The sequence below is a fragment of the Alnus glutinosa genome, chromosome 2 (assembly GCF_958979055.1).
Source record: "Alnus glutinosa chromosome 2, dhAlnGlut1.1, whole genome shotgun sequence".
Taxonomy (NCBI): domain Eukaryota; kingdom Viridiplantae; phylum Streptophyta; class Magnoliopsida; order Fagales; family Betulaceae; genus Alnus; species Alnus glutinosa.
The window spans coordinates 17,515,140-17,540,992 of record NC_084887.1 but is presented as its reverse complement, the minus strand read 5'-3'; the positions used below and the strand labels follow the sequence as shown (position 1 = coordinate 17,540,992).

Below are 25,853 nucleotides of genomic sequence, written 5' to 3'. Positions count from 1 at the left end.
CTCTAATTTTTTTAGAGGAATACCTATTCTTCTCCTTAGGTATTCCAAAAAATAGACCTTTACCAAACAAAGGAATGACTATTTCATAAGAATAATTATTCCATTCCCAAGGTCTATTCCACGAACTAAATAAGGCCTTAGTATTTGAGATATAATTGTAAATTAAGGTTTAGTTTGGATCTTTTATATTGAGATGATTTGTTTAGTATGATTTCAGTTTATGTGACGATTTTTAGTAGATGCTCTTGTTGCAGTGATTAATATTAATAGAAATATCTTATATATCTCTTGCGTAGTATTTTCTTTTTGAGTATAAATCACTGAGTCTTATTTCTTATGGAATGAGATTAGGAGACGAATCGTGAAGTTAATTACCAGTTAATTAATTTTTCGGAGTGTTATAATTATCCTTAATTAAACGCCACATAAATGTAATATCTTAAGAAAGAAAAAAGTAAACAAAATATTCTTAAATATGTAATCTTGTAACTTCTTGTTCAATTTTTCAGAGGAATTCTATATGTCCCTCTCGTGTCTTCAAAATTGATGTAGCTTTTAAAATTTAATAGTGATCTATTATAAATCAAATAATAATTTTAAACGCCACATAATTTTTAGAGTGATGAGAAAGACATTGATATGATATTTAGAATTATTCAATTTTTCAGCCTCAATTCCTTATTTGTAAAGATGCCTTTTTCTTTTCGGGGTTTATGTATGCCGCCAAGCCCAGCCCAGCTCAGACCACCTCTTTCTCTGTTGGAAGCCTTGGCACTCCCGCAAGGCCAGTGGCTCCAGAATTACGAAAACAGCTTTGCCAATTTACAATGCTGTATTGCTGTTCTTTACTAGCGCTCCTGAAAGTTGATTAAAAAAAAACCGGCTATTTCTAATGAAAAAAGAAATTAAAAAAACAACATAAAAACAGAAAATGCAGCAAACCTTCTCTGTTCCATTCCCCAACTGCTGTTACCCAATCCCAAACCAGTTTCGCTACCATCATCCCCTCCTTAAGAGGCCAAAATCCATCAATCTCTGCCTCTCAAATAACCAAACCCACTTCACAAACATCTGTGCCCTCACTCTCACTCCAACTATCAGCGTCACCAAACTACAAGAAAAGAATAACGAGGACAACAATCCCAGCCCAGATCGTGACCCTTCTTTCTTTCTACAATTCTACTCTTGCCTTCACACTAAACACGCTAATAACCAAGACCCAGAAACCCAAAACCAGGAACAAGAAGAGGAACCAAGAGAGGGCAAAACCAAGAAAGCTAAGGGACTTTTCACAAACATGTGGTGGGCACATTTGAAAGCGGCCTTGGGCCAGAGATTCAACTTGGAGGGCATTGTTTCTTCGGCTATGGTGGTCGTAAAGGACCGCAAATTGGCGCTTCCGCATGTCTCCGTCCCCGACATCAGGCACATTGATTGGGTTGAGCTGCACAGGCGGGGTTTCAAGGGTGTTGTGTTTGATAAGGATAATACTCTCACTGCACCTTACTCTTTGAAATTGTGGGGGCCTCTTGGTTCGTCGCTGGAACGGTGTAAATCGGTTTTTGGCGCCGATATTGCGGCGTTCAGCAACTCTGCTGGTAATTTTGACATGACCCATTTGCGAATTGAGCTTGATTTTGTTGTTGTTTTTTTTTTAAAAAAATTCTATTAATGTGATTGTCTTATGTTGTTGGTGAATTTAGGGCTGTATGAGTATGACCCTGATGGCTCAAAAGCTAGGGCGCTGGAGGGGGTGATTGGAATTAAAGTAATACGGCATAGTGAGTGTTGCTTCTAAATGTTAAGCTTATAATCTGTAAGAGTGTCGGACATTTTCGATATTCTATAGCTTAATATATTTCTGGGCTCATTTTGCAAAGAAATATCAACTCCATGTTAAAACATTCGGCATTTTAAACTTATAACTTTAGTTCCATGCTAATTTTTTTTTTCCTGAACTCGCTTAGTTAATTTGGCATATTGATGTTAGTTAAGCCATTGATAATTTATGCCAAAAGTGCCAAGTTCGTATAGCATTAATGTTGGTATCTATACGTTATGCTCTAGGAGTGAAGAAACCAGCTGGAATGGCTGAAGAAATTGAGAAGCACTTTGGCTATAAATCCTCACAACTTATCATGGTAGTTAAGAATTTGCTAAACAGCTTGAACATATGGTTTCATTTTTTTATTTAAAAAAATTGTAGCATAATTATTTTTTCTGGCAGGTGGGTGATCGGCCATTTACGGACATTATTTACGGAAATCGAAATGGATTTCTGACTATTCTAACTGAACCTTTGAGTCTTGTGGAGGAGCCATTCATTGTTAGGCAGGTTGGTTTTCCTTTTAGTTTCATTTCCTCTTTGTTTCCCTAAAGGCAATATCTTTGACATATTTGGAAGAGAAAAACAGATTAAGCAACCTAGAGTTGGACAATAGTGTCATTCTTGAGCCATACACAACTTGCACAGCTCAATACATTGCCTCACAGATGAGTGCAAGATGGCAATGAGCCTGCTGATGTATTGTAGTATGCTCATATAACCCCTGAATTCTTTCACTGTCTTTGGTACCAGCATGTCAGTACTTTTCATGCCCATTTTTTTTATTTTTGGATAAGTAAGAATTTACTGTAGAACGAATGGATTGAGCTGTGCAACCTCAATAAAAAGGATTCACAGGCAACCTCTCAAAAAGAAGATTGCAAAAGGGGGCCTACACAAACAAGCGCCTACAAGGAAGCAAAAAAAGGGCAAGAAAAAGTAAAAAATTACATTAGAAAAACCCCAAGACCTAGTTAGAGAGCAATTACCAGAAGAATCACGGACACTCTTCAAGGAGTTGACTTTTGATCTAACTCAAAACAAAATCTCATAAAGAATGCACTCGGAATCTCTGTTTCTATTCTAGAACAATTTAGTATTTCTCTCACGCTAGCAGCTACAATAATTCTAACCACAATTGTAACGCCCCGCCTTTTACAAAAAGGCATAAGTGAAAAATTTTCAACTTCTACGTAACGTTACGTCATCGACTGAGATGAACATTTTCCATATCTGCTTTAGCGTCATTTGCCGCGCCCCATTGTCAGATCATTTCCCTGCTTGATTGTGGAGGTCTGACCAGGGGTTCGGGCTCTTTTAAGTTTGAGAACATGTGGCTGAAAGCTGAAGGGTTTGTAGAGCTTGTTATACAGTGGTGGGATTCTTATCATTTTTATGGCACTCCCTGTTTTGTCCCTGCTAGCAAATTAAAGCAGTTGAAGGCTGATTTGATTCTTTGGAACAAAGAGGTCTTTGGGAATGTCGAAGTTCGAAAAAAGGCCTTGTTGGAAGAGATTCAAACTCTTGATTTTTTAGAAGAGGAGAGAGAGCTGGCAGTAGATGAGAGATACAGAGGAAAAGGCTAAAAATGATTTGGTAGAAGTGGCCCTTATGCAAGAAATCAGTTGGAGGCAAAAATCTAGGGCTACTTGGCTTAAAGGAGGCAACAGCACGAGGTTCTTTTATCATCTTGCTAATTATCACTGAAGACACAATTTTATCTCTAGCTCGTGCATCGATTACGATGTCACTCTGAGATAGAGTTGATTAAAGAATCTATCACTCAATATTACTCGAATCTCCAAATCAGCTCTTTGGCGTCCCTCTTTAGTCTTATTATGTGTGATGCTAACGTGGATCAAATCCATAATTTGGACTATATTCTTCTATGCTTCGAGGCCTTCGGTAGGGGTAAAAACCCGAAGCCAGTTCCCGGTTATTGGCTAAAACCGATAACCGGCTCCGGGGTAGCCGGTTATTGGAAATTACCAACCAACTACCCAATTATCTTGCGGTTATCCGGTTACCCCGGATGGTACACGGTTATCCAAACCGGGTACTGAAATTTTTAAAATACCCCCCGAAAAAAAAAAAAAGAAAAAAGAAAAAAAGAGCTTGGGTGCTCACCGCATGGCTCCCAATAGTTCGCTTTGTGCTCACCGCGTGGCTGCGTGATTTGTTTACAAAGCGCTTGGGTGTCTTATGTCTTCCATATTGCACTATTTCATCTCTCTCCCATGTGGGACAAAAAGCCAAGTTAGAATTACTACTATGCAGACAACTTGCAGTTGCAGTGTGTGCATGCACAAAACGAGGCCTTCCATCTAACCCAGTGGACTTCGGTCTTTCTTGAGTTGTCAATCTTCTCTTCCGATCCGACAACCATTGTCAAATCTGGACGATCAAGGACTAGTCCAACAATTTGGTGCTCAATAATTCATGCTTGCTTGCATGTACACACTTTGATTGTAACCTTGTTGTAGTGTCGGCTGAAGCAAAGTGAAAGCTAAAAGGAAAAGAATGTCTAAAATTAGGGTAAAATTAGGGTATAAAGGCTAATTTAATAATTTAATATTTTATTATTTATATATATACCCGGTTTCCCGGTTATGACCGGGTTTTTGAAAAGGCTAAAACCGATAACCAGCTCTGGGTAGCTGGTTACTGGTTATTTATAACTGAGTACCAAACCGGTTTCCTGGTTTTTCGGTTATCGGCCGGTTAGGCCGGATTTACACCCCTACATTTCGGGTTTAAAGGTTAATCTTAAAAAATTCGAGTTAGTCGCAGTGGGGGAGGTCCCAAACATTGAGGAGCCAGCGAATATTCTCGACTGTAATATCTCTTTTCTTCCATTGCGTTACTTGGGTCTTCCACTTGGTGCTCTCTTCAAATCTAAAGCCATTTGGGGTGGGGTGGTTGAGAAAATGGAAAAAAGGCTGGCGAGTTGGAAGAAGATTTACTTCTCCAAGCCGCTGGTTTGGGCCTGTGGCTTGCCAAAAAAGCTGGGCTATAAGTCTTCTCTTAGGCTTAAACGTAGGGTGGGTTTTGTGGCGGGTCGGGTGCTTAAGAGGGTAAAGTCTGTTGTTAAAGGGTTTCGGGCTGGGGCAAAGTTTAAGCCCTATGCCAATTCGGACGATGTTTCGGGCCGTAAGCTGTCGTCGGCTGATGGTGCAATATCGGGGCGGGGCTCAGGTCAGGGGTGTCTTCAGCGTCCGATGGAGTTCCATGGGAGCGCCCTTCGGCCGGACGTGACGTCGGCGGCAGATCCTGTGGTGGATATGGTTCTATCTCTTTCCGGGGCTAGATCTAGTGATCGGGTGCTCGTTCCTGTGGTCGAGTCAGTCAATGAGGGTGCCGTCCCTTCCTCTCTTCCGGCGCTGATGTTGCGTCCGCTGGTGTTTCTGAGTGTTATTCCTTCTGGGGTGCAGCCTTCTTTAGTTTCAAGTTCTTCCGAATCAGGGCTCATCCTTCGGCAGGCAGGGGTTCTTCCGTCAGCTGGGGTGAGGTCGGGCGTTGAGGTTTTTCAGTTTGGGGAGATTGGTGACTCGTCTGTCGGTGCTGGGCGTGATCTCGTCGGCGTTGCTCTTAGTGCGCCTTCTGGTAATTCTTTGTATTGAACATCGTCTCTCCGTCGGCAGGCAGGGATGCTTGTGGATGTCCCTGCCTTGGGAAGGAGTTTTGGTGGGGTTAATCTCTTGGGTCTTCCTGGGGTTTCGGTTTCCTTTCCCTGTGGTCAGTGGGTTTTGTTTCCTCATTGGCCAAGACCGGTCCCCTTTGTGGTTGGGCACCCCCAGTTAACTGGTTTATCGTCTAGGGTCGTTGAGGTGGAGGAATCTTCAAAGGGGGTTGATCCAAAAGGAAGTGTTGTTGGGTGCCCCCTGGTTCCTGGTTTGCCGTCTGGAATTGTTGAGGTGGGGGATTCTTCTAAAGGGGTTGTTCCAAAGAATAGTGTTGTTGTTTACTCCAGGGTTGTGGAAGAGAGCAAGTTGTGTTTTCGCACGATGGGGGTTTCGTTCGTGTGATCTGATCAGAAGGGATTTCTAGATTTTTTGGCTTTGATCGAGGATGAGCGCTTTGACTTTGAATCCCCTCCTAAGAAGGATAAGGAGATAAAAAGGAAAAAGGGGAAAAGAGAGGTCAAGAATCTAGAATGTTCTATCAATTTCGATGCTAGGGGAATGGGTTCTAGTCGGGACAGGGGCAAGAAGATGGGGGTTTGATGTAATTTTCTTTTTTTGGGTTTTTCGGATGTTTCCTTTTTTTTTTTTTTTTTTGTGTCCTTTTTGTATACTCCCTGTATGCTTAGGGGCGCCTTTTTTGCTTTTTAATAATATTCTGTTTATTACCTATCAAAAAAGATTTACTTGTCCAAGGGAGGACATCTTACCCTCATCAAGAGTACGCTTTGAAGTACTCTCACTTATTTTCTATCTCTCTTTCCTCTACCAGCTGGCATAGCCAGAAGACCTGAGCATTTTCAGAGAGACTTTTTGTGGGACAGCCCAGGCGTGGACCACAAGTTACATTTGGTAAACTGGAAGATTGTTTGCTCCCAAATTGCGAGAGGGGGGTTAGGTTTCAAAAACCTTATTCGGTTTAACAAAGCCCTACTAGGTAAATGACTTTAGAGTTTAGGGAATGAACAAGATTATTTATGGAGGCATGTGATTGCTTTGAAGTACAGGATCCAGAGAGGGGGTTGGTGCTCAGAGGAAGCGCGAGGTTCTTATGGGGTGAGTCTCTGGAGGCATATTAGGAAAAATTGGGGAGCTTTTTCCAATTATGTTTCCTATAAGGTTGGGGATGGCCTTCGCATCGTTTTTGGCATGATATTTGATGCGGTGATAGTGCTCTCAAGTGTTATTTTCCTGAATTCTTTTCCTTAGCTTATAACAAGGAGGCTTTGGTATCAAATTACATGGATAGCTTGAATCCCCACACTCTTTGGAATCTTAACTTCATTCCAGATGTTCATGATTGGAAAATTGAATCTCTGGATTCTTTTCTCACTCTTTTATGCTCTATGAACCCACTTCCAGGAGTTATGGATAGCATGGTGTGGACTGCTTCGAGCCGACATGGTTTTGCAGTGAAGAGCTACTATACCATGTTAACTTCCCTTGGCAGTGAATAGTTTAGTTCATTTCCCTGGAAAAGCATTTGGAAGGTGAAGTCCGCTCCGCGCATTGCTTTCTTCTTATGGGCTACGACTTTCGGTAGAATCCTCACGGTGGACAATCTTAGAAGGTGGGGGTTTCAGCTGATTAATCACTGTTGCCTTTGTGAAAAGGATGATGAAACTATTAATCTTTGTGAGTTTACCGTTGACATTTCACACTTTTTTCTTAACAGCTTTGGGGTCTCTTGGGTCACACCTGGTAACGTTCTTCAGCTTCTCCATTGTTGGAAATTTCTTGGACATTGACATCCTAGGAAAGCTAGTTGGAAAGTTATTCCCGCCCTCTTAATTGAGCATTTGAAGAGAATGAAATGTCGGCTCTTTGAGAATAGTGAGATCAATGTGCTTCTTTAATCCTCATTCCTGAGATCTTTTATGAATTGGGCTATTGCTCAGATTCCTAACTTCTCTTCATGGAATTTGGTAGTGCTCTTGATTCTCTTGTACGCTCTTCGTATACGAGAAATTTCCTTTTTCTCCAGTTTAGTTTCTTGTAAATAGACAATGTCAACCTTCCAATCCCTAAAAAGACTATTGACCCTCAACCTTTTATCCCTCTCATTCAGCCCCTTTCACATTCCAATATAAAATCTTAGGCTTCGTCAAGAACAAGTTGAACCCCTCCCCTTACCTCTCTGCTAGAATGACCTCCCTTAAGGTCATAATAGATGGAACAAGCTAATCTTTCTAGTTCACAGTGCCCTGTGTTCAATGACTTAGAAACAAAAACTAGCCGGACCATTTTGGTGTCCACTTGCTTCAATGGTTGCGAATAGAGCTATCAACTCATCCTCAAACCCCTCACAAGACAACCTCACAACGTGACAGAAACTCGTCACACTTTGAACCACCACCCAATCTGAAGTAACTGATTCAGGCGAAGCTGGTTCTTCAACTACAGCAAGCGGGTGTACTAACAAAGACTCACTGTCCCTGATCCCTTTGTCATGATAAAGCACCGTTTCTGAAGAAGAAAGCTCCTTGTCCCTGCAGGGACTAACCATTCTTTTACCAGAGTCAAATCCTTCTGATAGGGTTTCCTGCACTATTTGGAGCTCCTGTCCCATTGTACTACCTTCCCCCAAACTCTTCTCCAAAGGAAACAGGAGGATCCCATGGTGTAAACTAGAGAAAGGCAACCTCTCCCCATCTCTGTTGTCATGAGCCCACCCCAAAGCCTTAAGAACACCCACACCATCTGTCCTGCTGGAGCAATGATCGACCCTCTCAATGATGGAATTAGCTGAAGATACACCCACTTCCATAGGCCCATCCCACCCGCAACCTAAACTCTGAATTCTGTCTCTAGGGCCACCGCCAACGAGTTCTGAGCATGGGACAGCCTCTACAACAAGTGACAAGGTCGACAGCTGGGTATGCTACCATTGCAGACACTTCGTCGCCTGGAGAGCTCCTGAAATCTACTACTCTTGAGAAGCCCAAACTGCCCTTCTGATCTCCTCCATTCCAAGTAGCGTCTATCACGGGAGGTAGCGACAATGCTGCCAGAAGACTTGCTTGCTATTTGATAAGGGGACCTGAACTCGTTCCCAGACCTGCGCCCAAAACAGCATCCCCTGCACCCGATTTAATTCTCCACTTAGAAATGGTTCAGGGCCTGGGCTGAGGCTTACTTGAAGCACGGGCTGAAACATGCTCCCTATCAGAGTGGGCCAACAAAAGAACTTGTATTACGATTGCCTGAGCCCACAGGCAAAGATGACTGGGCCCTCCCATTTTGTGCAGCCTTTAGTTCCGAAAAACCTGTGGGTTGATGAGAAAGGGGTCCTGGGCCTGCTCCGGCACCCAAGCCCAAAGATGAGATCCCCTCACCCAAACTCTTAAGTCCAGCCTTACTTGATACTCTGGACTGAACTGTACGGCCCGGGCCAAAGTCTTTGGCATTTTCCTCGATGGGCCCGTCCACTTTAGATGGGCATGGATGTTATGAGGCCCACCCCCCATCCCCCATTGGATTTGGGCTTCGACTCCACCTCTCCACTCTTTGCAAAGCTTGCGTTACTCCCTAGCCCACAAGAGCCCTGACCCAACTCCAGCCTGTCTAAACAGCGTTCGATTTCTTCTTTTAGACTAAATAACAAATATTTGAGTATGCATATGTGACATGTCCAAAGAATTACCCAAATTGGCTCTGGGATCAACAATCTTGACAGTGCCGCACAAAAGCTGGGATCCCTGACGCTACCCTTGAAGCTTTTCCGCCACTGACACCTCACCCCTCTCTATTCCCTAAAATTCGAGAAGCCACCATTGCCCCTCTGTGCTATGGTAGATGCTGGAGATTGCCCCAACCCTACTAGAGCCCTGGCATGTATCCTCATACCGAGAACCTCAGCCGGCACCTTATTCTCTACTGCCAAAGAATTGCCACCCACTCCATTCATGGTAAAACCTTTGAGAGACTTACGGGACTACAGAACCTTAGATCCATTGGCGAAAGTCAACTGGAGGAAGGACAAAGCCTTACGCAAATCAAGTTCGTAACTCCTCCAGCCCTTCTTCTCTCACCCTTTTGGTAAGATGATGAAGGCTCTCCGCCCGCCAGCACTATATTCGCAAGAGCCAGATATTGGCTATGGCTATTGGAGCACTGTTGTGCGATGAAGGCTTTATTCCCCAACTCTAGAGGATTTCGCGAAATCCTTCAGTGCAGCCCCTTGCAACAGAAACTCCATAGTACCCAACAACCAAGCCACACTAACCTTCCCCAGAAGAACTGCTCGAGAAACACCCTACTCTCAACTATGCGTAAAAGCGAATATCCGTTGACTACCAAAAGCTCGAAGACCTTAGATTTAATGAAAAACGTACTTGAATACCCCATAATGAAAGCCTGCACCAAAACTAAGCTAACAGCCTTTACCTGACTTTGAAAAAACCAACTCTACCCCTCTCACCACCCAGCCCAAAGAGAGGTAGAAAATAAAAATTTTGGTAGGCACATTGATCATTAAGAAGAGGAAATGCTTGCCTCAGCTTCAGAGCATGCCAACGCAATTAGAGGTGCTACACCTCCTTCACGTCCAATAGCAACACTAAAAGGAATTCTGGACTATTCTGCATATAAGAGTACCAAAATACGGCCAGACTGACAATACATCATTGGTGAGAAGAGAATATCCCATAGTAGTCTTTGGTGGTTTTTCTCTCTTGACTATAAAATTTTCCAAACATTGTGGTTACTTATCAGAAAAATGGAACATTATGGCCAGCTTTGTTCTTCATTTCCTATGCAAATCTGTTAGAAAATAAGGTTTAAAATAGCATTCCTCATGCAAAGTAATATATTAATTTGGTTGTTCATTTATAGGATACCGATAGAAATTGACCAAAGGAGAAAGAGCAGAACAGAATACTGCTTTATAAAATCCTTTTGGAATGAGGAACATTACTCTTAGCCAGAGATGCTTCTTCAAAACTCTTGGACTTTTCAACGTCTTGAAAATTGAGCAAATATGTATTCGGGAAATGCCATTTGGTCGAAAGACTATTGACCAAAAAACAGGAGAAATAATTGGAGCACAAGAAACTGATATAATGTGTTGAACAAATTGGCCCCTGCACATTTAAAGCATTGGCATGTTCCTATCATAAATTGCATGAATTAAGAACTCATGAAATAAGAAAGACATAGCTATCTAACATCCAATATAGATATGAAATTATTTGATTTTCTGATTAAATTTCGAGGAAAGTTTTGGTTTTGGTTAATGTCATTTTACCACATTTTATGATGCAACTTGGAAAGATAGAGTTAAGCCCCAGGTGCTATTTTAACTGACATCTTTAGAATCACATTAACTGACATCATCTGCTTTTTGTTTTTCTCTTTCTTTTCATTTTTTTCTTTTTTTTTTAAAAAAAAAAATAGTATAAGTGGTGAAGGATACAATTTGTCGCCATTGATTCCTTATCATTGTTGAGACTGTTTCTTAATATGCTTCAATCGCCATTGAAACCAAAGGAGTTGTTCATGATGTGACATTGACTCTCTCAATTCATATGGAAGAGAGGGAAAGAAAAAGAAAAGTCATGGAATTGCACTCTGTATAAAGTCCTTGATGAAAGGGTGTGCATTCAATATGTTTAATAGGGACCTGTTTCCCATATCAAAAAAACTTTTGCTCTTAGCTGTTGCTACTAGAGGAAACTTAGAAACATTCTTTCTAATACGTTTTGATTGCAATTACAGGTGAGGAAACTTGAAACATTCCTTGTCAACCGCTGGTTTAGGAGAGGGTTGAAGCCACCCAGTCACAGCCTGTTTTCAGATGACATGCTTTGTATCAAAGATCCCCCACCTTTGTAAGAAAACATTATGGATATATGCGAGAGAATGGGCTGGAATGTCATGAAAAGTTAACCGACTTTGTTTGATAACACTTTTTTCTTCTCCCTTTTACTTTCTCTTTTCAAACCAAAAACATTAACAAACAATCCAATACACAACATTCAAAACTACTTTCACCTTTATATCACGCTAGAAAACTGTTTCAAACAAAAAAAACAAAAAACACAAACACTAAAAAGCATTAACAAACAAAGCCAGCATGTAGGTTTGTTTGTCTCTTTAATTTCTTTTTGGAGAAACTTCACTTAATCTTCTTGAATTTTCATCGCTTTTGTAATTACTCCCTAAAGTTCAAAAACTCTCAATTTATTCTATCAAACTTTAAAAAGTTCACTCCCCATATACCAAGATGGTCCAAATTCATGTAGTCAATCTATTTTGTGATCATGTTGGACGTCTTATGTTGCATATTGCTTGTTTAGAAACAACCTTAAAGAAAGTAAACAAAAGGAAGGGTGCTTTTAGAGGTCGGGAGTGGTGCATTCTAAATTTTACTTACTTGAGGCAAGGCTATAAATGAAGCGAACTGTTTACAGCTTGACTCACAAAAACTTAACTCAAATTCGGTTTGTTTGTCAAACGAATTAAGCTTGAACACAAATTTAGGCTTGTTTATTAAATGAGTCGAACTCGTATAAGCTTGTATAGACTTGTATATCTTCATTTTTATTATTTTTTTTAGTATTATTTAACTTTGTAATGTGAGCATCTAAAGTATTTAAAAAGATAAAATGAATTATTTTTTTTTTAATGTAATAGAGATATATCTTGAACTATTGTAATTGTGAATCTTAATATAGATATATGCGTGTTTATGAGTTCACGAGTGTATTTATGTATATAAGGGAGTGGAAACCTTGTATGTATAAGAGATGAATACGTTAATTGAGCGAGCAACTTGTGAACAAGTTCAAGTTGGTTCGAAAAATAAATGAACCGAGATTGGAGAGATTATGTAGTTCGATAACAAACTCGAGCTCGACTTGTGTTCCAAAACAAAATCAAAGGAATCGAGCTAGAACATTAAATACTCAAGGTTTACAAGTTGGTTTATAAGAGGTTTTTAGGAGAGACTTTGATGGGCATTCCACGCGAAGGAAGAGGAAGAGGGTCGACCGTTATTGGCTCATCTGGATAGAGCAAAGACCAATCGTATTGAGTTACAATAAAATGAAGAAAGACGAGGATATTCAACTTTGCCAGTTGGTACCCTGCGCACACTCTCGGCCCTCCTCCGAAGGGAACATATACGTATGCTGGTATCGCCTCCTCAAATCTACTTGGACTGAAACTCACCGGATCGTCAAAATAATCGCCATTGTAATGGGTTCCATATGTTGTCCACAACAACTGCGGAGAAGAGAAGAGAACCCAATCTTAATAATCGTTTCTTATTATGCAATAAACAAGGAAGGAATTGAATGAGCAGTTTATGCACCTTCCATCCTCTGGGAATGGTGAATCCTTCATATTCAATGTCTGCAATTGCCTTCCTGAAAGAACCAAAGATGGGAGGGAACAGCCGCATGCTTTCACGAGCTACTTTCCAGGTATACTTCATCTTCTTCGTGTCTTCCAATGTCAAATTCTAGCCCGCTATTTTTTTGCTCATTATATCAACATGTTCTATCGAGAAATGACTCCAGTATCAGTATGTTTATGAAATTCATATCTTTCTGAGACTTGTAAAAATGCATAAGAAAAGTTTGGAAATTGTACTTACCTTGAACAAGTAGTGAATAGCAGTGAGGGTGGTGAGCCAACATTCTGAATGTCATGGCAATGGCATAAGAAGTTGTGTCATGAGCTGCAAAAGCCAGCAACACCGCGTTATCGACAACTTCCTCTTCGCTAATCTTTCCTTCAATCATCCCACCCACTAATCTTGACATCAACGTCCCATCATCGTCTTCTTGCCATTCAAACCTACCTTCTTCCATCATCATCTTCTCCTTCCTCTTCTGTCTCACCGCCTTAAGCAACAGCTTTTCTATCTCCCGCCTTGCCTTCCTCGCTCTCGAAAACTTGGAGCCAGGAAGCTTAATTGGCGGAGCAAAAACACCTTCCAAAACTCTCTCGAAAGTCTCCAACATTCCCGGCTCCACCTTGATCCCCAGCAAGCACTGAAACACTACGGTGAACATCAAAATCTTTGTGGAACGGTAAAGGCTTATAATCTTCTCTTTGCCATGCCACTCTGTTTTTAGGTGCAACTGAACAGAATTGCAAATTTTGGGCACTAAACGCTCAAGCCCTGCATAGCCAAGACTTGTGCCGATAATCCCACGAAGCCAGCGGTGCCTCTCCCCGTGCTTTTCCATGATGGATTGCTTGCCCATCAGCTCAACTGACGAAGAAGGCCAGGAGCTTATCACTAGCTTGAACTCATTCGACAGGAAGAACCGATTAGCGTCTGCTCCGTTCACCACTACTGTTGGTGATCCCATTAGCCTTGTCTTGAAGATATTTCCATATTTTCTGATACGGGGCTGAACAAACTCCTCGAATAATTTGTTCTTACGTTGGGCGTTATAGAACTCCATTGTTTCGCCTATCCAAGGGAGTCCCATCTGCCCTGGCGGTAGCTCCTCCTTGGTTTTGCTGTAGCTTTTCTTGTGTTTCAAGAAAGTGATCATGGAGAGTACTACTGCAACTAGTAAGAGAGAGAAGAGACAAGAAACAAAATAGCTAACTTGAATATCCATTGTTGAAGGTGTGTGAGGAACATTGACTCTGAAATTTGAAATTTATACTAGCTTTAGCTCGTGTCAGGTGAACGGGTCGTTATATATATATATATATATGAAGGAATGCGTGGTCATGGAAGAGAATTTTGTAAGTCAACTCCAATTTTTGGTTTCTTTTTCCGAGGCCAAACCAAGGGAAAGAACAGGAGAGGGGAGAGCGAAAGCCACAAGTCAACTCCAGTTGATTATCACAAACGTCAACCAATCATAAATTCATAACCGTCCAACCAATTTTTATTCAGGAAACTAAAATTGTAACCTTCTGATTAAGTTGACTATCATGAGAAATATGCTGAAATTATGCGGGTCTAGCCCCTGAGATGAAGGACACGTCACCACCATAATGTATCTGAAAAATACATCTGAAGATTACAGAACCTCTCCCTCTCCCTTAAGACGATGTTCTTGAAGTTATAATAATAAGCAAGAGATCCCTAGAAATCTGGTGAAGTCTAATTGTATAAAGATCAGGCTTATTGCTTCGTTTTAAAGTCAAAATGTAGAAAATGGAATTAATATATTATCTTCTCTCATGATTGATTATTACAACAATGATTTGACAAGGATTAAGGGGGGATGATTCACCCGGGAACTCTGCTTTCTGCTACACTAATGCTTGCTTTTGAAGTTTTTGTTAAAGCATTTTCAAAATCAATATGTATATATATTTATTTTGTGTTTTGGGAATGTTTTAAAAAGAATGCATTAAAGAGCATTAAATAAAGATAGTCACACATGGGAAAAATAAAAAGTGTAGTTGACATTTATAAGGTCCAACACACTTTAAGCATTTAAAGTAATGCATGGGTGTATGCATTTATGTGTATACTCTAGTACAGTGTAAAGCATCGGACGCACACGCTCGTGTGATGGTGGGCTATAGGGTGCTAATGGCACACTTGGCATTTAGCACGAAGCATCAGAGTGATCTAATCATAACAATTCAATTTTGGATGGTCATGATCATTTGATCGAATGGTTTGATTTAGACCATAGGATACTTCTTTGGTAGATTCAGTGGTTAGATTTACTGAACCATCACTAAAGTAAACTGTAAGGTCAATTCACCTTTGATCTAATGGTTGAGATTAAATAATAACGATCTAATGATTATGATTAAATAATCATTAATAGTTATTTGATCTAATGGTCACAATTAAGTGTCTGTTAAAATAGAAGTTATGGACGGTTGGATTAATAGTTAATAAATAACTGCTATTCAAAACAATACAGAAGTAAATGTTGTTCAGTTATTTAAAATATAACAATTTTCCTTAACATTTAGTTAGCTAATTTAATTTACATTTTAAATAGTCAAATAATGTCTTGGACATTACACAAAGAAAAACACCATTACACCATAATTTCTTGGAAAATGCTACAACAATGCCCTACGAATTAATTAGCCGCTCATGGAGTTTCTGGAAATCGTCTTTGTCAGAGAGAATTCCATCCCAAGAAGCTACTGGAACTTTGAAGCATTTGTCTTCCTAAAACTAGCCACTAATCCTATTGATTTCTATTCTGTATTGTGGCATACCCTTAAAGGATAAATTAGGGTTCTATTTATAACGATGAAGAGAACCCTAGAAGCTCAAGAAATCCTAAGAAAATCGAAAGTCAATCTCCTAGTCCAAGTAGGAGATTGAAAACTCAATCCAAGAAGGAAAATGATTAGAATTTTTCCAAATTCGTCCAAATTTTCGGTCTTATATTGTGGGATGATTTTGGCATAATAAACGCCCGAATTAGGGATCCAATGCCGCTTATGTCACCGCAATCCGATACTTAACTCAAAGGTTATACTTAAAATACAAAGGCATGCGCATTCTGGAATCTTTTCAAAAATAACAGATTTTGCCGACTTCATCTTCTTGCAAACTTTGTGCTAGGCTTAGAACTTGATAGATTTTGAGTGTTTTTCTTCTAAAACTTGCAAAATGCAAGAAAACACAAAAATAACACAGAATATCAAATTATAACAAAACTAAGAGATTAACACATGCGAATTAAGGGGCTAAAATGTGTAACATTTAGCACTTATCACACCCCCAAACTTATATATTGCTAGTCTCTTAGAAATACAAAACTGAAAATAAAAAGAACAAAATAAAATAACTACTCTACTTCCTCTTTCGTGTGAAAGATGATTGTATTTAGCGTATGCAACAAGCATTTTAAACCCTTAGGACTCTCTAGTGGATGAGTAAAGTCTCGTGAGGATTTGCCATAAATGCTACCCACAAACATTATGCAAATTAGGTGGGGGTAGATTCCAAAACCTTAGTACCTTTTCTTTTGTTTTATTTTCTTACTTTATTTAGTTTATGTTTCCTTTCTTTATCAAAAAACAATTTCTCAATCTTTTGGAACTAGATTAAGATTTGATTAGTTTAGAAACAAAATTGTCTTTCAAAAACACAATTCCATGTGGGATCGACCTCGCACCTGCAACCTTTTATTGCAAACGATTTGTGCACTTACTAGTAAAATTGAAATTCACATCAAGTTTTTGTATAATACCCCCAAACTTACATTTTGCTAGTCCCTTAGCAAAACAAAATAAAAAAATAAAATCAAAGCAAGAAACATAAATCTGCTATCGTGGAAGAGACAATTGCATTTAGCATAGAGAATAACTTCTATTCGGTGGTGGCAAAGACCAAGGCCTTTCAACCCACCAATAAGAGGTTGATATATCATCATGGAACAAAAAAAAACACACAAAAGGTAAATGTTGGCAAAACACCGGATCATCCCTCCTTTTTTCACCCTAAACAAAAACCAAAAATCCTCCCAGCCACAGAGCCACTGCCCCACGTGGCCACGCCGGACACCCGAGATTAGGGGTGTGCAAAACCCGCAATCCCTGCCCCGCCCCGCAGCACTCGCCCCACCCCGCCCCGCAGAGGATCGGGTTTTCGAGTTTTTTTGCGGGTTAGGGTCTTAATTTGATAAATTTATGCGGGGCGGGGCGGGTTTAGCCTTTTAAAAAACGTGGGTCCTCGCTCCGCCCCGCCCCACCCCGCACAGAGGAGAAAGAAAAAAGAAGAAAAAAAAAGAAGAAGAGAAAACCTAATCACTAATCAGTTCGGCCTTCACTCCTTCACTTCTTCTTCAATCTCCACCTCTCCACCTTCTTCAATTTTCACCTCTCCATATTTTTGCATGTTTACTAACTAATAGACCGTTATATTTTTGCATGTTTAGTTGTTTACTAACTAGTGGACTCATTTCATTGTGTGAGAAATACAATTTTTATGGTTCAATTTCATAGGCTGTTAAAGTGTACACATTTTCATTGTATTGTTATTTGAAATAATCTTTTCATTACTTCTGGAAAAGATAAGAAAATTGATGACATGGAATAGTGAAATATTATATCTTTTTATTCTTGACATTTATTCATTATGCTTTGTTGATGGGAGAAAATAGAAATCATGTTTCTTAGAATTTTATCTTATAATTAATAAGGCTTTTAGTTTAGTTTACAAGGCTAATTCCATAGAAAATGTTCTTGTATGGAAATAGGAACGATTGAAAGATGTGTCAACGTGTTGAAGGACTAAATTTCTTTAATGAAACAGAGTGGATTCCCTAAAAATTTGACTTTGCATTCATAAGATTCTGTGAAAAAATAATATGAATTTAATTTTTTTTATTAAAAAAATCTGTATTTTTTTGAATTTTTATTTTTAGAAAATAAAATCAAAATTACGTAAATGCCACTCAAAATACCCGCCCCGTAGTGATCCGCCCCACACGGGCTGTCTTTATTAAGTGCGGTTTGTGGGTTGGAAATTTCCAACCCGCATAGGTGTGGGGCGAGGCCAAAAAAGGCGAAAAACCGCCCCGCCCCGCCCCATGCACACCCCTACCCAAGATTGGCAACTCCACGGATAACGAGACGGAGCCGAACGAGGTGGGTAGCCCCGTCTGCTCTTTTTGGACCCAAAGTTGGCCAGGGGTGGCCGCGCGGCTACCCCCGGGCTCTGGGGGTGGCCTTTGGGCCAACCCTAGATCCATCTAGGGCTGGCCTGATGGCCACCCCAAGCCCTACGCAGCCACCCCCGATCCATGGGGCGGCCGCATGACCATCCCCGGGGTCTGGGGGTGGCCTTCGGGCTAGCCTTAGATGGATCTAGGGCTGGCCCGATGGCCACCCCAGGCTCTGCGCGGCCACCCCCAGCCACTGGGGGGTTGCCGCGCAGCCACCCCCGAGGTCTGGGGTTGACTGAAACCTAGGGGTGGCCTTCGGGCCAACCCTTCAGTTCGAGCGTCACTCACCGTCGCCCGGGCTGTCACTCACCGTAGGCCCAGGTCGACTCCGACTCCAACTCCGTCGGTCGGCCCATTGGTGGCGACTTCGGTTGTGGTGGCAGCGGTGGCGGGTTGGGTTGGGTAGGCGATGATGGAGAATGGGGATGGGTTTCAGCGGGTTGGGTGTATGAATTTGGTGTGATTGGGTGTTTTCACCCTATGATGCTTTGGTGTACTAAACTGACATGTTGAGTGTTTATTGGTGGGAAAAAAAAACTCTTGTTTTCTGCCATTACCGTATACAAGGAGCTCTCTTTAGCATATGCAACAAGCATTTTAAACCCCTGGGACTCCTTAGTGGACAAGTAAAGTATTGTGAGGGTTTGCCAGAAATGATACCTACAAACATTTTAAAGCACTATGTTATTGTCGCACAAAGACTTCCACACAAATACATCATCAGTAGGTTTAACAGGATGGATATCACAATCACATCATCAGGACATCAAAAATCATTTAACTCATAACTGGAAAATTGAGACAACTCATGCTCAAATGAGTGCAAAGTGAGATAATTAACATAGACTCATGAGGTTTCAATTTTTCTCAAAGTTTGTGTACCCCCAAAATTCATAAGAATCTCATCAGATGAAAATAACCAAGGCTTAAATCAAAAAGTGTATTTTTTTTTTCTTGTGTTTGTGTGTGTGTGTGTGTGTTTTTTTTTCTTTTTGTGTGTGTGTGTGTGTAGGTTGTGCAATGCCTGACTTCTTTAAACTTTCTAATTGACCTATGTAATGAGTGTTGGGCCGGTGACTCCCAAACCAGATGGTTTTAGGACACTAGATGTAGAAACATCCCAAACCATATGGTTTTAGGACACTAGATGTTTCTAAACCAGATGGTTTTAGGACACTAGATGTAGAAACATCCCTAAGGGCTTAATTACTTAAGTCAAAAAGGCTACAAAGCCAAACTAGCCATACAATCAACCAAATTGAATTTCTCATCTTTTTATACAAACACTTGATGCTTAATGAGGCAAGAGGCCCGGTTACTCAATGAGAACTCAAACTGATGTTTTTTATTTATTATTATTATTATTATTATTATTATTATTATTAATATTAATTTTTTTTTTATTTTTTTGAATTCAAGCCAAGGTTTCATCAACAAATCATCCTACAGATCTTAAAACACACATTCCTCAATTCAAATCTCATACCTTACAGAACCAATACTAATGTGCTTGTGATAAATAATTCAAACAAGTGAAGTCTTTCTAATCCAACAGATGAGTCAAAAGATTTAGATTTCTAATGGCATGCAGTGTTCAACATGTTAAACAAACCAATGATATGCAAACCACAGTTGCGATGTAATCATGCCCAATCATTAACACAATTTTTTTTTTTTTTTTTTTTTTTTTTTTTTTTTTTTTAAAAAAAAAATGTTTTAGAACAAAAAGACAAACAAACAAACAAACAATTTTTTATTTTTTTTAATAGAAACTTTTTTAGAACAAAAAGTCAAATAAACAAACAAACAAATAAATAGATAGAGTGTTTTCCATACTCCCAAACTTGAATTACACATTGCCTTCAATGTATAGTATAGAAATATATTACCAGAAGTAAGAAAACATAAGGTGTGAAAAAGGGTAAGGCGTCCCCCAAACTTAAACACCAAAACACTTGTCAACAAAACAAACCGCAATATTTTTTTTTTCCCCATAGAAACAAACATCAAAAGGTTAATTGCTGTCAGAAACAAAAATAAAATGACAAGAAATTAAATGAAAAAGGAAAAAGAACTCAGAAATTAAATGCAAAAAAAAAAAAAAAAAAAAAAAAAAAAATTACCATACCTTCCCGATCATTTGGATGTCCAACCAATCAATTCCACCATTTTTTCTTTATAATTTGATAGCACTTTGGGATGATGTTTCGCCATCTTACGTAGCCAATTTGCTTGCTTGGAAATATTTTCTTGGGACGATGATTCCTAGATTTGTGTACTTGTCTGTATAAATCTTTGAGAATCTTGGCATACAATGGCTCTTTATGACATTGAAGAATTGAAGCTTTGGATTCATGATGTGTCTCAAGAGGGACAATGATGAAGGAATGAGCTTCAGCACTGGCTTCCTTGTCATTGGACATACTTGTATCTGCTGGGAGTTTAATTTTCTCTTTATGCTCAACTTGCTCTCTGTGCTCAATTTGCTCATCTTTTTCTTCCTCCTCATTGTTATCCATAATTTCCTTGTTCTCAAGTATGGTGGTGTCAGGGACATGCTCATGACAAGAATGGCTAGCATCATCCTCATCAATAATGCAGTGCCCATGAGCCATCTGCTGACTTTGAAGCTCTTCTTCCTCTATTCTATTGAGTTCAACAATCAGATAATCGATATGTCCTTCCATCTTGGCAAAAGCTTGATGTGTGAACTGCAGCTATTATTTTCTCCCAATGACCTGCAAAATACTCAAATACCAAAATTAACCAAAAATATTAGAAAATAACAAAGCTAAAGATTTAGTAAATGCAAATTAAAGAGTCCATATATTCAATATTTGACACTCATCAAATACCTCAAAACTTACATTTTGCTAGTCCCTTAGCAAAACAAAACAAAAATTAAATTCAAAGCATGAAACATAAGTCCTCTTTCATGAGAGAAACGATTACATTTAGTGTATGCAACAAACCTTTTAAACCTCTAGGACTCCCTAGAGGATGAGTGAAGTCTCGTGAGGGTTTGTCAGGAATGATACTTACTGTAATACCCCGTATTTTAAGATATTAAATATCTTAAAATATGATTTATGATATAATAATAAGGCAAAATAATAAATATGAATATTTATGGAGATAAATATTCATGCATTAAGAAGTGTTTATAGTTTTAGTTTAATAATAGTTCAAATGAACCTTAAACTTTAGAACGATGGAAACAGGGTCAAACGAACTCCGTTTTGGTCAATTCAAAAGCCAGAACGCTCGTTTTGGAGTCCTCTATCTACATACAAAATTTCATAAAAATCAGAGTTTTCTAGATTTGCCGAAAGTGTCCGTCACTCTACTGCCCCTGGACTGGGCAGCATGCATGTGTAGATTCTACCACGTTATCGCCGCGTCACCCTATTGATTTTGTGATATTTTGTAACCAATTAGTCCTATTTATAACTTCGTTTCATTTCTTAGTAAACCCATGTGCCAAATCTAGTTAGGATAGAAATATTTGCTATAATTGGATTTGATTTTATTTGATTTGTGATGATTGAGATTTTAAGATATTTTGTGGGGTGTCAAATTTAGTTAGAATAGAATTTATTAGATTAGATATTATTTGATTTTATTTGATTTAAGTACTGATGAAACCCATGTGCCAAAATACACATGAAATGCAAATTCATATGAAATGCAAATGCATGTAGATATTTATCTAAGTAATGATGACACCCATGTGTCTTGGAGGATAAGGCTAACTCCCATCCATTAGATCAAAAAGTTTCTACTTTATCCTAGCCATTCATTCCCTTATAAATAGAACTAAAGGGGAAGGATGCAAAAAAAAAAACCCATCAAGCTTCACACACACACCTACGGCCAAGAGAGAGAAAAGTGTGGTTTTGTGTGGTTTTGTGTGGTCCAAGGCTTGGAGTGTGTTCTAGGAAGTCTTTTGGTAAGCTTCCAATCATTAGTTTCATTGATTTTATGCTTTAAGTTTTGATTTCATTAGTTTAAGCTTGATTATGTTCATTATGTGTTTATGTTCAAAGTTGATCACTTATTTACCAAATATGCCATTATGATGCCCAAATTCAATTAGGTATTCCTTAAATGTGCCGTTATGCTGTCAAAAGTTTTGAAAGGTTTTTTAAGCATTAGTTATAAAAGCGTCATTGTTCTGCCAAATTTTATAAAGGGGATTATTCATAATTATGTCGTTATGCCGCCCAATTTCTAAAAGTATTTTTAGACATTACTAATACTAATGTTGTTACTCAGCTCAATTGGAATTGGTTATGTTATATAAATATATAGCTTTTATGATTAAAAGTGTTGGTAAAACGATTCTTATGTTAATAAGTATTTTAAAATGCAAAAGGGTATTTTGGTCATTATTTATAAATATTGTTATAATGCCCATATGGAATATGTGGCATTATAATTAAACCATTTTTTATATGCAGTTATTATGTTTAAATGATTTTAGCAATTATGTTAAGGTTTAAAAGGTTAAAAATAAAAATAGTGTTAATATGAGTTTATTAGTGAATTGTACTAATTCACTATTATTGGTATTAAATTTTACAGCAGCTAATATTTATGTGAACACTTTTCTGAAGCAAAGAAAGAACTGTAAGTATTTATTAATTACTGAGGGTGATGCTGAATTTCCATAATGTTATGGTTTCTGTTTTATTTAATTGTTTGCGCATGTGGATTTTGCATATTTTGTTATTTTACTTAATGAATTTAATTATAACAAAGTTGGGAGTGACGTCTGCCAACGGATCAGGGAGTGACGTTTGCCTGAGCCAAAAATATTAAAATTTTTAGAGGAGTGACGTCTCCTTAGAACGCGCTAAACGGGAGTTACGTCTCCTATCATTCGCTAAACGGGAGTTACGTCTCCTATAACACGTTAGACAGGAGTTACGTCTCTTAGACTTTATTAAATGGAATTACGTTTCCTTAAATCAATGCGTTAGAGTTACGTCTCTATAAAATTGAATGCAAGAAGCTCATGATTCATTTTATAATAAAACTGTGCATATAAAACTGTCATTACTTTATATTATTGCATTGTGTTGCATTTACTTAAATAAATCAGCACTCATATTATTATTAAAAACAGCGGACTCACTTTAGTATTTTGTGTTGTTATTTTCCTCTCCGTATTGTGTGATAATACAGGATATGAAGAAGAAGAATATCAGGACTATCCAGACTCTTAGATGGTTCTTGATACTAGTGTTTGAGGCGAGACTGCCTCCTTGTTGGGAACTACCATGATGTAGTTCGCTAACTTAGTCCTATAGACAATATTTATATTTATGCTGTTATTTCTACTCCAGTTATCTTGGTGTGTATTACTATATGTGCCTTGTGAGGCATGACTACTAGCTTTGTATGACTATGATGACTTACTTATTATATCTATCTTGAGGTATTTCAGTAAAAGCTCTGAAGTGTTACTTAATTCCCAAGTCTATATTAGATTTATATATATTCCGTTGCCAACATTTAACTCTAATGAGTTAGTAACGTTACGGGGAAAAATTCAAAAATTTTCACTTACGCTTTTTGTAAAAGCGGGGCGTTACACTTACAAACATTTTAAAGCACTATGTTGTTTTCAAACAATGACTTCCTCACAAACACATGGTTTACATATCATGAGCACGCTTAACAAGATGAACATCACAATCATATCATTAGGACATCAAAAATCATTTAACTCATAGTTGAAAAATTGAGACAGCTCATGCTCAAATGTGTGCAAAGTGAGACTAACATAGACTCATGAGGTTTCAATTTTTCTTAAAGTTTGTATACCCCAAAATTCATAGGAATCTCATCAGATGAAAATAACCAAGAGGTCCGTGTGACCCCCCTCACTTTCCTGGCAACGAACTTGGGTCCTTGGAGAATTCTGTTTACCCACTTGCATTTTTTATTTATTTTTAGTTGAACAAAAAAAAAAAAAAAAACTTGGTTCGTATTTTATGTGGGATATTTGCATTTTATAGGATGTGAGTGAAGTATGGACTTTTATTTTGACAATTATAGTAATTTTTCTGCACAATATGCTTCACCTAGTGATAGGACACCTGCTCCTACCAACTACACTCACAATTTTTACCTACATGAACCATGTTCATATTGTTTCAATCATTATCATCATGTTAGTGATTGTCTAGCATTTAGGCAATTTTCTAATTCATCTTGTGAACAAATGAACACAAATTTCTCCAACCTTGGGTTTGATTCAAATTCTAATTTTTACAACCTGGACAGGAGCAACCATTTTGATTTTTCGTGGCAAGCTCAAGCCACAGGAAATTATGCTCCCCAATACCATGACCTACACCATCCTGGATAGCCGCAGTTCGATCGCCAATCTTCCAATCTTTCATCCTACAATTATCTGGAACCACAGTCATCATTTGAAGACACAGTCAAAGCATTCATACAGGCAAGTAGCCAGAATATTCAAGAGCTTAAGAGTGTCACCATGAGCAACAACGAGATTATACAAGAGCTTAAAACTGCAACTATGAGCAATAGCCAGAATATACAAGAGCTTACAAATGAGATTAGGGATTCAAATCAGTTCACGCATCCTATTGTCAAGATGGAAGGAGAAATCAATTATCTGGTTGCTGAATCCAACCGAATAGAGGAAGAAGAGCTACAAAGTCAGCTGATGGCTCAAGGGCACTACATGATTGATGAGGATGATGCTAGCCATTCTTATCATGAGCATGTCTCTGACACCACCATACTCGAGAGTAAGGAAATTATGGATAAAAATGAGGAGGAAGAAAAAGATGAGCAAATTGAGCACAGAGAGCAAGTTGAGCATAAAGAGAAAATTGAGCCCCTAGCAGATACAAGTTTGTCCAATGACAAGGAAGTGAGTACTGAAGTTCATTCCTTCATCATTGTCCCTCTTGAGATACATCATGAATCCAAAGCTTCAATTCTTCAATGTCTCAAAAAGCCATCGTATGCCAAGATTCTCAAGGATTTATGCAGACAAGCGTACAAATCTAGTAATCATCGTCCCAAGAAAATATTTCCAAGCAAGCAAGTTGGCTACCTAAGATGGCGAAACATCCTCTCTAAGTGCTATCAAATTTTAAAGAAGAAAGGGTGGAGGGGATTGGTTGGACATCCAAATGATCGGGGAAGATATGGCAATTTTTATTTTTTTTAATTTTTCGCATTTAATTTCTGAGTTCTTTTTCCTTTTTCATTTAATTTCTTGTCATTTTATTTTTGTTTCTAACAGAAATTAACCTTTTGATGTTTGTTTCTATGAGAAAAAAAAAATATTGATGTTAGTTTTGTTGACAGGCATTTTGGTGTTTAAGTTTGGGGGACGCCCTATCCTTTTTCACACCTTGATGTTTCCCTACTTCTGGTAATATATTTTTACACTACATATTGAGAGCAATGTGTAATTCAAGTTTGGGGGTATGGAAAAACACTATGTCTATTTGTTTGTTTGTTTGTTTGTTTATTTGTCTTTTTGATCTAAAAATAAATAAAAAAAACAAATTGTGTTATGTTGTTGTTTGAGCATGATTACATTGCAAATGTGGTTTGCATGTCATTGGTTTGTTTAACATGTTGAACACTGCATGTCTTTAGAAATCTGAATCTTTTAACTCATCTGTTGAATTAGAGAGACTTCACTTGTTTGAATTGATTTTCATAAGCACATTAGCA

At 38.6% G+C, this 25,853-nt stretch overlaps 2 protein-coding genes across 3 annotated transcripts; one reads left to right on the top strand and one right to left on the bottom strand.

The window, feature by feature from the left end:
- Positions 1-738: 738 nt before the first annotated feature.
- On the top strand, positions 739-11,396 carry LOC133860903 (phosphatidylglycerophosphate phosphatase 1, chloroplastic/mitochondrial). 2 transcript variants are annotated; one of them, XM_062296566.1, is made up of 5 exons: positions 739-1,598; positions 1,704-1,781; positions 2,068-2,141; positions 2,228-2,331; positions 11,221-11,396. In XM_062296566.1, exons 1-5 carry the CDS (start codon positions 932-934, stop codon positions 11,222-11,224), a joined length of 927 nt encoding a protein of 308 aa, XP_062152550.1. In that variant the 5' UTR covers positions 739-931; the 3' UTR covers positions 11,225-11,396. The 2 variants fall into 2 exon arrangements, with proteins under 2 accessions (XP_062152550.1, XP_062152549.1); XM_062296565.1 differs by having other exon boundaries at positions 740-1,598; positions 2,228-2,335.
- Positions 11,397-12,226: 830 nt separating this feature from the next.
- Positions 12,227-14,117, bottom strand: LOC133861923 (taxadiene 5-alpha hydroxylase). The gene is made up of 3 exons (XM_062297750.1): positions 13,103-14,117; positions 12,818-13,005; positions 12,227-12,729 (listed from the first exon to the last, which is right to left on the bottom strand). Exons 1-2 carry the CDS (start codon positions 14,082-14,084, stop codon positions 12,968-12,970), a joined length of 1,020 nt encoding a protein of 339 aa, XP_062153734.1. The 5' UTR covers positions 14,085-14,117; the 3' UTR covers positions 12,227-12,729; positions 12,818-12,967.
- Positions 14,118-25,853: the final 11,736 nt, after the last annotated feature.